At 44.5% G+C, this 14,566-nt stretch overlaps 1 protein-coding gene across 9 annotated transcripts in view; it reads left to right on the top strand.

Annotated features, from left to right (window-relative positions):
* Window positions 1-14,566, top strand: part of LOC121933254 (myosin-10-like) — a 71,688-nt gene that overhangs the window by 8,285 nt on the left and 48,837 nt on the right. For all 9 annotated transcript variants that reach the window (XM_042472722.1, XM_042472721.1, XM_042472716.1 and 6 more), the window contains exons 2-3: window positions 10,346-10,704; window positions 13,956-14,112. In XM_042472722.1, the coding sequence (XP_042328656.1) occupies window positions 10,348-10,704; window positions 13,956-14,112 (514 nt within the window). In that variant the 5' untranslated portion in view covers window positions 10,346-10,347. The remainder of the gene's footprint in view (window positions 1-10,345; window positions 10,705-13,955; window positions 14,113-14,566) is intronic.

Raw genomic sequence — 14,566 nt, 5'->3', positions numbered from 1 at the left:
TTTAAGAAGAATCTTGTGATGTTACCAGGCTTGGTTCCTTGAGAATGTATGCATGGGAGTAATAACAGAGCTCCAGCTCTTTCCAATTGGCCTCATTTCCTTCCCAAGGCACTGTAAAATCCAGCTTTCCAGAATTCCATAGTCATTCCCAGCAGAGCTGCCAACTGCAGAACTAAATCCATACAGACCTAAATCCCTTTAACATGGACATAAGAGTATAGAAATGTTACTTTTTGGATTACCAGTCCAAGAATCCCCCCAGCACTGCGTGACCAGTAGCCTTGCTGATTTGAAGAGTCTGGGAGCCACAGTCCAAAAGTACCTTTTGGAAGGAACAGAGGATGTTTGGTCTTCTTCCAGTTTCGTGAACAGCAGCTCCCATCACTCCTGATTATTTGTTGCACAAACAGGGCTGGTGGGAGTTGGAGTCCAACATCATCTGAAAGGCTACAAATTTCTCAGTTCTTCATTAAAAACCGCCCAGTTGGTATAAATTTGCAAGTAATTATTTCTGTTTTGGTGCTTTGCAAAAGTTTGCCTGTTGAATTATGCATCACATACCGCTCTTAAAGAAGCAAGAGTAGAATTGGATGTTCTTGTCATGCTCTTTAAAAAAATAATTCTGGCCATTTGGCAACTCTAGTCCCCATATTGTTCTCTTGTTCTAGTTGCAGACCACATTATGATTGCTGCCACATTTCCCCCGTCTTTGGCAACAATCCTTTGCCTTGAGCAGTGAAGCAATTGTCCGATGTTTAGCAGGCGAAACATTCAGGATTGCACCCTCATGCTGTGGAAGAATGCACTTGCTTGTTTTCTACATATCTCTGTAGTGTTTTGAAGCCACGAAAGCATTGCTGAAGGGATGTCATCCTGGCAAGCTTAGGCATTATGCAGTTTCAGCAACAAGTGACTTAGTTGTTGTTGTGTGCCTTCAATTCGTTTCGGACTTATGGCGACCCTAAGGCAAACCTATTGTGGGATTTTCTTTGCAAGATTTGTTCAGGGTAGTTTTGCCATTGCCTTCCCATGAGGCTGAGAGAGTGTGACTTGCTGAAGGTCACCCAGTGGGTTTCATGGCCAAGCTAGGAATCAAACCCTGGTCTCCAGAGTTTTAGTCCAACACTGAAACCACTTCACCACGCTAGGTTCTCTCTGTTAACCCGCTAACAGCTCTTGACCTGCTTTTTCTTTCTTGGTGTCTGGAGTCGGTTAGGGATTTTGGGGATGAGAGACTGTTTAAGGAATCCTTGCTCTGCTAAGTCTCCCAGGGGCCTGAGGCAACTGTTTGCCACCACCATAATGGCCTCACCCTGGGATTGCTCAGCAAATTAATTAGCTAAGGAGGGCGCAGCTGGCTTGTTAGTGCCACTTGGCCGGGCACTGTTTGGCAGAACTCAGGGTTGCTTAGCGTTTGTCTCGTTCAAAACTTGCAGGGTTGGGTATTGTCCAATCCTCACAGGTGGAGAAAGGCATGAGGTCTGGTTGGAGATGGTGTGGAATGTGCTGGAAGACAGGACAGTGATGTGCCAGAGAAGAAAATGGGGGGGGGGGAAGCAAATTTGGTCAGGGTAGAAGAAAGCTAAAGCGAAGACTCATATATTCTTGAAGCAAGGACTTGGTTCTGCTGGTTTACACCAGTGGAACTAGGGTTGGTGCCACATTACAGAGGAGGAAAAACTAGTTATGGGGATAGCTAGCTCGGGGTGAACTGGGTAGATCTGGTAGATCTTGGGTGATTTAGAGTAGATCAGTGTGGATTTCTAATTCCCAGCTCTTTAACAAGACAAGCAGCAGGAAAGCTACTCCAAATCCTCCTCTCCTAGGTTGCATCTGCACTGCAGAAATAATCCAGGTTGACACCACTTTAACTGCCATGGGTCAATGCTGTGGAATTCTGGGTGTTGTAATTCGGTGGGGCACCAGTGCTCTCTGACTGACAAGGCAAAATGTTTCACAAACTACAGCTCCCAGAATTCCATAGCCTTGGATTATTTCTCCAGGGCAGACACAGCCCTAGGCTGCATTTGCACTGGGGAAATAACACACTTTGATCGTTAACTTCCGTGGCTCCATCTTATGCAATTCTGGGATTTGTAGTTTGGTGGGGGCACCAGCGCTCTCTGACAGGGAAGGCTGAATATCTTACAAAACTACAGACCCCAGTATTCCATAGCATTGAGTCATGGCGGTTAAAGTGATGTCAAACTGAATTATTTCTGCAGTGCAGCTACATCCTGGAAGTTCTTTGGGTGCAATGCTAGGCCTAATGCTGTCGTGGGTGGTTGTTTTTCCTCTCTAAATGGTAGGTGTGGTACAGGAGCCCTGGGTTTGTGAAGATAATCTATGCACACCTCATTGATAAATAAACGTATGAAAGTATCCCTGTTCTGTGGCTCTGAGTTTCACTGGGATCATAAAAAGCGATGTAGTGAAGCCATAAGTAACAGCTGTTTGGGAGAACCTGCTTGCCCTATACATTGATGATGTGTAAAAGAGAAAAAAAGGATGTAGAAGTGAAATAGGCAAAGTAGGAGGTGGATAGCAGCCAAATGTGTGGGGATGGTAGGCTAGGCAATGCTTTCTTGGTGGTGGTACTCCTCTTGTGGAATAGGCTTTCAGCAGAGATTCAATGGTTCCCCACACCTTTGTCTTTCATGTACAAGTTAAAAATACATCTATTTATAAACCTGGCCCTCCGTATCCACATATTCTTTATCCCTGGATTCAAGCATCCGTAGCTTGAAAATATATTCCAAAAAGCAAACCTTGTTTTTGCCATTTTATATAGGGGACATCATTTTACTAGCCATTGTATTTCATGCGACTTGAACACCCACCAATTTTGTTATCCAGGACAGGTCCTGGAACCAAACCGCAGCGGATACCAAGGATCCACTGTACAAGTTTTTAGCAAAAAACAAAACAAAACAAAACAAAACAAAAAAAAACACCAAAATATTTGTTACTACTTCTGTTTAAATCATTTTTATGGTGGGCCCTTGGTATTCAATGGGGTTTGGTTCAAGTACTCCCTGTGGATACCAAAATCTGTGGATGCTCAGGCCCCATTCAGTACAATGGCACAGTAAAATAGTGTCCCTTTAATAAAATGGCAAAAGGTTTGCTATTGGAATTTATGTATTTTTAAAATATTATCAAACCATGATTGCTTGAATCCATGCATGAAAAAATCCTTGGATACGGAGGGGTTACTGTATTATATTTTAGCAAATATTTTTGATTGATGATTTTGATGATAATTTTTGATGATAATTATATTTCTTGACTTTAGGCTTGGAATTTTATATATTTGTAGTTTGTGATTTTAACTGTCTGGGTTTCTTTAAAATGTAGAATTGTTAGCTTACTCTACATTCTTGTAATGTAGTAAATTGGTAGGTGAGCAAAACTGGACAGTTATGGCCAGCGGCAGTTAACTTTCTCTGAATATAGCCATTTTAACTGAGGAGTGATCACCTGCAGTTTAAAACCATAGTCAGTAATTGTTAATATGACACCACAGGAAATGTAGTTGTTTGTTCCAGATTAACCAAAAGTAAATAGGAGTGATTTTTATACCAGATTGTGGGAGGAGGTTGTTCTAGGCATGGAGGATAAAGATATAAGGATTTTAGAGTGTCGTAAAATCCATATATCCTTATAAGGGGAGTGGAGGGATCCTTATTTTGAGAGGGGGAATGAGTGTAAAGCAGATTATATGGGATCTCTAGGTAAGGACCCTGTGCATTAGAGAACTAGAATAGGAACTCCTCAGTTCCCTGACAGAGGTGTGGCACCTTCAGCAGGTGGTTGCCAGGCGAAAGTACATTCAGCAGCCTGCACCTGCCTTGGTTGGCAGCCAAAGGGCGTCACCTACCACCCTTTGGTCTTTACGGGAAGAACTGGAGCCATTTGCCTCCTCCATTTTAGTACCACATGTAATCTTCCCTGCTTTTTTATCCTCGATTAGAAAACAATGCACCTATAAATGCATATCCTATATACCTAGGCTGACTGGATGTGCACATCCTGCATACCTAGGCTGACCATATGTACCATTTTGAATGGGACAGTAGTGTTCTCTCTCCCCACCCCCTTATATTTCCAGATTAGCAATAGCAATAGCAAGTACATTTCTATACTGCTTACCGGTGTACTAAACAGTTTACAAAGTGTAAGTAATTGCCCCCAATAAACTGGGTACTCATTTTAGTGACCTATGGAAGGATGCAGGCTGAGTTGACCTGGAGCCTCTGGCTGGAATTGAACTCATTGATTGTCCTGGCGTTTTAATATAAATGTCAATTTTGTCCTATTTTCAAGAAAAATGCCTTGTTTTGTTGTCAGAATGGTTTGAAGATCCCTGTTTTGGATTGTGGTTGCAAAATAATAATTATTTTTTTTTGTCATGGCGTGTGAGAAGTTTTATGATAAGGTGTTGAAAGACTGAAATTTGCTGTGTAAGAGTACTTCATCGGAGAAATATTCATGGTATGATCATGGTGAAATACACGCCTCCTCTACCTAAATTTTTGTATGAGTTCTGTCACTGAAGATTCATTGTTAGCTCAATATGTTCATGTAATAAAACTTTGGTTATTGTCTTACTTTTTCATAAATACAGAATATTACATAACTCTGTCCCATTTTTGTCTCAAGGAAATATAGTCAGCCTATGCATATCTTTTTCATTGGGCCAAACATCTCCGTTCCCTGTCCCACCTAATAAGATGTATTTCTGACTACTGGTGGATCAGAAGGCAGGCAGATCGAAAGGATCCCCAATACTTATTACATTTAAATGTTGCTTTGATTTTTACAGACTGGCACCCACAAGGATCAAGAGTCAGTGTGGCGTAGTGCTTTGAGTGTTGGACTATGGCCCTTATCAGATGAGTGTGGAACTGGGGGTCTTCTGCACTGGGCGGTTCGAATTCACGTTATTTCGCACAATACCATCATACCTGGGAGTCCCTCCGCATTGGCATGATTCAAATTGGCCAATACGCATTCGCGCGAAGTGCATTCAGTGCAGAATGTTTTGTCACACCGGTGCTCAACATGAGGATCGGCCGATTCGTATCGGCCCCCTCGCACATGCTCAGTGGTGCCCTGCATGGGTTGCGACCTTAAACGCTTCCGGGGTGAAAGGGGAGGTCACGTCATGACAGCCCGGTAAACAGCTGGAGAGCCAGCTCATGAACATTAACAATCACGATACAACGTGCCCTCTCTACATTCCTCTCTGTTTCCTCTCTACATTCCTGCTTGGTTTTAACGTTACCATGACCTTCCCTTGCAACAAATTAGCAATGCCCGGTTCTACGTGTGTGTGTGAGTGTGTGTGTATGTATTCTGGGGGGGGGGAGCAGTTCCAGCGGCTGTCAAAGAGGCTGGATGGCCATCGAAGTAAATGGGGATGCTTTGATTAAGAGTTCCTCCTCCTCCTCCCGGCTTGGGATCCAGCCCGGGCTGCATCCCAGGCAGGGAATAGGCGCGGGGCCGCTAGAATCGCGGCGATCGCCGCCGTTCCAACGGCCTCCTCCTCCTCCTCCCGGCTTGAGAGGCAGCCTAGGCTGGCTCCCAAGCCGAGAGGAGGAGGAGGAGGCTGCTGGAACCGCGATTCCAGCGGCCCCCGCGCCTCTTCCCTGCCTGGGATGCAGCCAGGGATGCCTCTCAAGCCGGGAGGAGGAGGAGGAGGAGGCTGCTGGAACCACCGGAAGTAAAAATTGGAATCTGGGGGTCTTGCGATGGAATTCAGGACTGGGTAGTCACACCAGACCCATTCGCACTGAGATCGAACAGAGCCCCAATCCAGGATATCGCCAATCCCCTTATCAGCGCACTGGCCAACACGCTCCAAAAAGAGGAGCCAGTACGCATTCAGTTCGGCAGCTCGCGCATTCACGTGAGTGCGGATTGGGCCATTCGAATGCAGGTATGATGGTATTGTGCGAAATAACGTGAATTCGAACCGCCCAGTGCAGAAGACCCCCAGTTCCACACTCGTCTGATAAGGGCCTATGACTTTGTAAACTAGGATTCGATTCCACACTCGGCCATGGAAACCCACTGGGTCACCTTGGGCAAGTCATACTCTCTCAGCCTCAGCAATGACAAACCTCTTCTGAGCATGCCTTGTCAAGAAAACTCCATGATAGGGTCGCCTTATGGTTGCCATAAGTCGGAAATTACTGGAAGGCACACAGCAGCAGTAGCAACCTACAAGGCTTGGGCTTGCTCTAGATTGGAGACACTCTTAATCTCTGTGCCCTGTGATGTGCCTGTCAACATCTCTGGTCCTCAGGATTACATACTGGTGCCAGTGGGAGCTCCAGTCAGCTCCAGGTGGCCCCAGTAGAGGATATGCTGTTTGAATTTCCCATAGTGCTCTGCAGCAGTCCCATGCTGGGGCACTGTGGGAAATTTAAATAGTTGTTCCCAGACCCAGATGCACAGTGACTGTGTCAGGACAGTAAAGCAATGGTTCCTGCCAGAGATCCAGAGCTGTCCAGGGAGACTCCATGATGATGCTAGGTCTGGTCAAGAGAGCATACATAGGGATTTCTTCCCTTGCAAAGCTCTGGCCAGGATAAGTACTTGCATTAGACAGAGCTTTATTGAATTTGTGCTGAATTCGTGAATAGGTCCCAGAATCTGGGGATTTACCAGCTATGTTGGTTGGGGATTCTGGAGTTATACAGTAGTCTAAAAGAAAGACTTTTCCAAGCTCTGCCAAGTCACTGAGGGCCCAGACAGACAGGCCTAAAAAAAGCTGCTTTGGGTCACTTTAAAGGTACAGTATGCTGTTTAAATGACACATGCATCTTAAGAGTCCAGAAGCTGTGCCAAAGCTGCACTCCAGTCCTTAGGACTGGAGCGTGGCTTTGGCGCGATTTCTGGCCTCTTAGGACACATGCATCATTTAAACAGCACACTTCCAAAGTGGCCCAATGCAGCTCTATTTTGGCCTGTCTGCTTGGGCCCTGAGTCTTTATTTTGATGCCCTGAATATTTTGATGAGGCAGGAGGCATTATACTAAGAGAGGAATAGTTTTGAGCATAGACAAAGTGCTTTCCTATTGCTGCAGAGGAAGTCCAGTCAGTTCTGCACATATCGGGCGAATGGATTCTCATCGGTGTATCTTCCAGGTCTGAACTGTGTGATGTCATGCAAGCATTGGGTCTCCTGGGACCTCCTTTTTTTAGAAGCTGAGTAACAGGGATCGGAGAGGAACCATTTGAAGGCCAAGATGATAAAGAAAAAAGCTCATGCAGGGTGTGTGCAGGGTGGAAAGCATCATGAAGAGCCACTCTTGAAATAACAGCAATGGTTGAGTGGTCCTCCTCCGCCTCGCAGTTCCATTCATGCAAAAAGAAAGCAAAGCCTCTTATCATAGAGACCCCCACGGATGTCTGGAACAAGGGCATGAGTGTCTGGATCCAGCAGCCCAAACAGGCAAGGCGGTTGCTTACGCCAGCAAGCCCAGCAGGGGTCTAAAGGGGGGTGAGTGGGAAAGGGCTGGAAAATCTCGCTCATCAGCCAGACGGCTGGTTGGGGGCACTGGGCTGGGATGAGAGGTTGGGAGCCTGCATTTTCTTGGAGTAGAAATTAACCTACTAGCTTCTTGGAAAAAGGAGGTGGAGGGGAGTGAACACAAGGCCATTGGGGGTCCCTGGCGTATCTATGACATGGATGGATTTTCCAGCCATGATAGGACCTGTTTTCTTTTCATTGGTTCTTTTCCCAACTGCCTTGTTCAAACTATTGAATGTGAGCAGCTGTGCTCATTGTGTCTATGATTTCACCTTTTTCCAATTGGAATAATCTTGTATTAAATGATGTATATGTGAGTGAGGGAGAGAAAGAAGTTGCACACCGTGGCAGCTTTTGGAGCACTCTGGATTTTTTAAAATGAATAAATATTTTTTCTTCTAATTTCTTCTTCTCTTTCTTGATTCATCTACCATTGATTGTAGTTTATTACAAACAGTCAAATACCTGATCCATTACTCTCTCCCACACCAACTTAGTTTATTTCATTAGTAGGTAGGGAAATCTTGTAGCACCTTCGAGATTAACTGAAATAAAGACATTGGCAGAATTAGCTTTTGTAGACTAAAGTCTACTTCCTCAGATAGATGTGACTCCAAATGCATCTGAGGAAGTAGACTTTAGTCTATGAAAGCTCATGCTGCCAACTTTTTTCTTTCAGTTAGTCTCAAAGGTGCTACAAGATCTCTCTACATACTGATTTTACAGACTAACATGGCTATATCTTTGAATTAATTTATTGGACTGCATTATCCATTAATATTACTGTATATAAGTTTGGATAGGTGGACATTTCCTGGGCTCTTACCAGTATCATGTGCAGATCGAAATGGTTGCCTATGATTCTATATTGTTTCTCCTTCTGATCTAGTGATGATGAATGGTGACTGCAAAAGGGGGGGGGGGCTGTTCTTTTAATTGTTTATTTTGATCTCCCAACTTAAGGAGAGGAAAAACTGAAAACATGGGAAGAGGAGGGGAGGTAGAAATAATTTCTGAATTAGAATATATGGGGGAATTCCACCTTTTCTGCTGTTACTATATATATATAGGTGGGGTGGGTGCTTCTGGCTTGTGGAATCTCCCTTCCACAATTTATATGGGAAGAGATATAAGCTGTGGACCATCACTTGGAGCCGGGGGTAAAAGATACACACTTTGAATTAAAGAATGCTGGATCTGGGTACTAGACCTGAATTGTGCTCACAGTCATTCCATACAAAATTATCTCAGGCTTTCTTGATTTCAAAAGTAGTATTTAGGACTGCATCTGCCCTGTAGAAATAATGCACAATGAACTTCAGCAGCCATGGAATCCTGGGATTTGTCGTTTTGTGAGATATTTAGCCTTCTCTGTTAGCTCTGGTGCCCTAACAAACTACAGATCCCAGAATTCCATGGCATTCAGCCATGGCAGTTAAAGTGCTGCCAAACTGCATTATTTTTGCAGTGCAGATGCAGCCCCAGAGAAGAGGAAGAGTCATTTTGCTGCTGCTTATGTTGTTAAAGAGTTAGGAGTCAGAAATCCTCAGTGATCTACTCTAAATCATCCAAGATCTACTGGTAGATCCAGATTAACCCTAGCCACGCCTGAGCTAGCCATCCCCCTAACTAGTTTTTCCTCCTCATCTTATCAAAACTACCATCCCCTAATTGAGGATTCTAGTTTTGGCTCCAGATAGCCTTTGCCTCCACAATTGACTGTGCTTTCACTAAGTTTTTATTTCCCAGTGATTGTTCTGTAAACACAAGTTTCTCTTTCTATTGGCACTACAGTGTTTGTACAAGACACTTCTGAGTCCAAAGTATTTGCTCAAGTTTTGTGTTTTGACAGTCACCTAAATACTACAAATATTTCCATTCCCCACCCACCCCGCTCCTGAAAAATATGCATTTTTCCTTCGGGAGGAGAAAGCAGAAGAGGTCACACAAGTTTTGTGTCCCCAAGTTTTCCAGACATGCTGCTTTTTGGACTGAGGGATAAGAAGGAAGAGAAGGGGTAGAAAACACTGAAACTGTTTTTCATTTTTAAAACAATGCTCTTGTCTGGAGCTCTTTAGTCATGCAGAGTTTGGGAATGTTACTTTTTTGGACTTTTTAAAGTACTTGTAGTCCAAAAAATAATAACATTCCGAAACTCTAGCTATATGTTGTTGTTGTTAATAATAACATTTCCAAACTCTAGTTATGTGTCGTTCTTTATAATAACGTTTCCAAACTCTGGTTGCATGTTGTTGTTGCCTTTTTCCTAATCTGGGACTCAAGGTGGTAAGCTAATAGTAGCATTAAAAGCAGTTAAAAGCATAACCATTAAAAAGAAACCAAAAAATAAATAGGAATACAGATTCTGAAGGGCCCTTCTCCCCCCTCATCCCAGCAGTCAGCCATCAAAACCTTGCTGAATCAGAAAGGTCTTCACCTACCTGTGAAACAATACCTACGAAACAAGGAGGATGACAGTCTAACCTCTCTAGTAAGGGAGTTTTAGAACCAGGAGCAGCCACCAAGAAGGCCCTGTCCTGTGTTGCCACCAGGTGTGCCTATCGGTGGTGAGACAGAAGGCAACTTCTCTAGAAGATCTCAAGACATGGGCAGGTTTATATGCTACAAAAAGACTACCTTAGAGAGCTGAGACCTAAGAACAGGTTGTTGCTTTTAGGGAGGGGGAATATTGGACACGGAGAATCTGGTTGTATGAAATTGCATGCTTGGTGGGCAGTTGGAGAACTGAAGCCCAAGAGCTGGAACCCTGTCTAAACCTTTTCTTGCTTTTCTCTTCTTTCCCAGCCATGGCTGTCCGGGCCCCTGCACAGCGAGGGGATGCCAGCGCTGAGAGATACCTGTTTGTGGACCGGAACCAGGTGGGCAACCCAGCCTCGCAGGCTGACTGGACAGCCAAGCGGCTAGTATGGGTCCCTTCGGAGCGCCATGGCTTTGAGGCAGCCGGGCTGCGTGAAGAGCGAGGCGATGAAGTACTGGTGGAACTGGCCGAGAATGGGCGTCAGGTGCTGGTCGCCAAGGACGACATCCAGAAAATGAATCCCCCCAAGTTCACCAAGGTGGAGGACATGGCGGAGCTGACCTGCCTCAATGAAGCCTCAGTGCTGCATAACCTTAAGGATCGCTACTACTCGGGTCTCATTTATGTGAGTTGTTAGCTGGCCTGGGGAATTTGAGAATGCAGCCTCTATGCTGTGCCTATTCTTGCAAACTCCATCTTTCTAAACCACTTGGTTCCACAAGTATCTTAATGAAGAACTTGCCTGCTAGCAGCCTTTCTTTCACTCTTTTTCTGAGCCTGGAAAATTTGCAGCTGTTTGCACTAGAACTCTCAGGATCTTCCCACTAGCATGGCCAAAGGATTCTAGGACTGTGGTTCAAAAATTAAATTATTCCAAGCTGTAATTCACAGGCCTTCTGAAAACCCACAAAAGAGTCCTGTTTTGACTAAAACTGCCACAATTCCTTAACAGTGGATATGGTGATGAGGGATGATGGGATTGTAGGCCTTATTTATTTGATATCTCATCTTTCTCCTAGTATAGGAGCCAAGGTGGTTTACAGCATGAATTAGAACAAAATACAGATTAAAAATCAGCCGGTTATAACATAGAAAAAATAATGTAAAACCTTAAATGAGCAATCATATTAAAATCAAGCTCTGAATTAAAAAAGTTCAGGAAGACATCGCTGTGCTACTCTGGAATATCAGTATGCAAAGGAGTCTTCTTTTAGCATCTTTGAGGCTAACTGAGCGTTGAGAAAAGCTCAACAACCCAAGAATTAAGAGACTTTTCTGTCTGTTAATGGTCAAAAGCCTGTATGAGGTCTTTGCTGGTGGAAGATGAGCAGAGAAAAGGTGAACTTAGCCCTGTGATAGGGAGTTACAAAGCTTGGGACCAACTTCTATGAAGTCACCAAACGTCCCTCTGGGGATGGGAGTGAGACAGAGAGAAAATCTCAAAACTTAGGCAGGCTCATACATAGAGATATATTATTTCAGATAGTCTAGACCCAAGCTTAGAATAATATCTGGAAGGCCAAAGGTTTCCTACTCCAATGGAGCCTCACTATCTTTCCAATAGGAGCCAGGAGTTTCTGTCTCCTGCTATCCATTTTCTCTTGTCCACAAAAAACACTTCCTTGCCATTGAATCTTAATGTTCCAGCTCATACTTTTATTTCCAATATGGAGCTAGAAAGCTCATACCCTTAGCTTCTTCTAAAAATCACTACTAGCTACCCTTCTCTAGAGGTACAGAAAAGTGCCATTCTAGGGCTTGCCATCAGAGTGGAAAATGAATGATGTCCAGATTTTAGAGTCTAAAATTAAGACTCTATTATTATAGTGCAAGTGGGCACATTGAAGAGATGCAGGCAAGGGCTTCTGAGGTTCTTTCCACCCCTCTGGTGAGGACTAGGCCCGCCATTTGCTGACACAAGTAAAACTGAAGTCATTATGCCCCCTACTGGGAAGCGACTCCCGGAGTTAGTGAGCCGGTCCCATAGGGCTCATTTCCCCCTTTGAGCAAGGTGCAGTTTTGCTTAGATGCTGAGCTGTTCAGCCTTAGCAGGGCATTGATGCCAGGGAGACAGAAGAACTGTTTCTGGGGAGTGGGGGGGCACAAAGTTATGCTTTTGTCCTGAGCTTGTGGAGTGTGTGTGTGATGACGCCAGAAAGGGGAAACTGTGTCTTCTCCACTCAGATGATGCACAGCCAGCAACAAAGGGAAAGCAAAGGGGGAGATGCATCTTTTCCCGTCTGTCCTGCTGGCACTGTCAAGCTTTGGTTTCCGTGGCACCCGAGCGGGCACAAAAGGCTGCCCCGAGAGGCATCAGGCCAAGGCATTCTCTCAGTTGCACGTCATTGCTGACTTGCGGATAGCCCAGCACCTGCCCTCCCCCAATCTCCACCCCTGCAGCTGGGTATCGAGGCGGGGAACGGCCTAGACCTGTTTAGCTAGAACAGGAGGACGAAGATGATGAGGGTGTGAAACGTGTCCTCCTGGGGGCACGTTCGTAGGCACACAGTTGAAATCTTAGCAGCAAAAGTCTCAGTAGTGATTCACATTGTGTGTCCTGTTTTGAGTCAGGGCACCTTGTTATGTGAAACAATCCATCAGGAGACATCTTTTAGACAAAATAAAATGCTACATGGAAGATGATGGTCAGGCTAGCTAGCTAAGTGATCCTGAGACTCTTACTCCAAAAAAGGAATAGTTTCCCTCTTATTTAGCCTATACTTGCCTTCCAACCTGTTGCTTCATGCTCTGTTGATTCTGTCAAACCTTTCAAATCCTTATTAGCTAAGAGTTTTAGTTGGAATGTAGGATCATCCAGTCTTGTTGCCATGTCGTGAACAACACACGTCACTGAAATGCCGGAGGAAGAATTTGACACACACATGCTGCTGAAAAACAGCTTGAAAATGGGCTGCTAGTGGTATGTCAAAAGCCAAATTTCAGGGCTTGCTTGGACAACCAGTTTTATGATGCAGATAACTGAAAACCTCAGCAACCATGGCATCATTGGATCATCTGTGAACATTTGGTTTTTCTTATTATACCAGCCTTTTTTCCCCCTTTTAATTGTCAGGGCCAGAGCTTGGAGTGGGGATTTTTGCAGATAACATTCCCAGAATCCTTAGTCAGCTAGCTGTAGTAACTTTCATATTCTAAGAGATGTAGTTTTTTTAAAAAGTAACTTTCCCAAGCTCTTGGGTGGTCTTACCATGAAGCCACACAAGGCAGTTGTTTTGGGTAGTAGATGTACCGGGAACATGCCATTTCTTTGTCTCCCTCTTTCCATCCCATTAAAATAACAAAAAGGGGCTCTTGTCCAGAATTAGAAAGTATCCCTTTAACCTCTTACTTCAGAGATGGAACTCTGAAGGCTCAAATAGCTGCTTCTTGGTCCTTACAGATACTTTCTCCTGTTGCTGCTCAGGCAAACCAAGTGTTAGGCAGTGTGCATGACACACAAATGCCTTTCTTGTTGTCGCACAACTCCTGAGGTGGGAAATGTGTGGCTCGCTGGATGATGTTCAACTGCAACTCCCCATTATGCTACACCAGTGGTTGTTCTGGGTTTGAGCTGATGGGAGGTGCAGTCCCCAAAACATTTTTAGGGTCACAAGTTGCACCTCCCTACTGCTGCATCAGACCAATTGACTGAAGTCAGTGAACACAGACCTCACTTTCCTTTTCTTCTACTTTGCTTTACCTTAAGCCAGACATTGTTCTCAAATTTTCAGATGTTGCTTTTGGAATGAAGTACACAAATTGAGAACTATTTCTGCGTAGGCAAATTAACTTTGTGGTTGTTGTGCATGTGTGTGTTTTGAGATGGGGCAGGGAACTGTTCTAATACGCCTTTTCTCTTCGTTCCTGAAACCACAGACATATTCAGGGCTTTTCTGCGTGGTCATCAACCCTTACAAGAACCTGCCCATCTATACAGAACAGATTGTGGAAATGTACCGGGGCAAGAAACGTCACGAGATGCCCCCTCATATCTATGCCATATCTGAGGCAGCCTATCGCAGCATGCTCCAGGGTATGAATTGTAAGCTGTGGGTGGGGGGAAACTAGGGCAAAGTAGAAACCTAGAATCATAGAGTTGGAAGAGATCTCAAGGGCCATTCAGTCCAACCCCCTGCCATTCAGGAACACAGAATCAAAGCACCCCCAACACATGCCTATCCAGCCTGTTTAAAAACCTCCAAAGAAGGGCACTCCACCATCCTCCAAGGCAGCATATTCCACTGTCAAACAGCTCTTACTGTCAGGAAGTTCTTCCTAATGTTGAGGTGTAATCTCTTTTCCTATAGTTTGAATCCATTGCTCCAGTCCTATTCCCTAGAACAGCAAAAAACAAGCTTGCTCCATCCTCAATAGGACACCCCTTCAAATATTTAAATGATGCTAACATATCACCTCTTAACCTTCTTTTCTCCAGGCTCAGCATACCCAGCTCCCTAAGTCTCTCCTTATAGAGCATAGTTTCCAGA

This window comes from Sceloporus undulatus, chromosome 6, assembly GCF_019175285.1.
Source record: "Sceloporus undulatus isolate JIND9_A2432 ecotype Alabama chromosome 6, SceUnd_v1.1, whole genome shotgun sequence".
Lineage (NCBI taxonomy): Eukaryota > Metazoa > Chordata > Lepidosauria > Squamata > Phrynosomatidae > Sceloporus > Sceloporus undulatus.
This window is presented reverse-complemented; position numbering and strand designations above follow the sequence as displayed.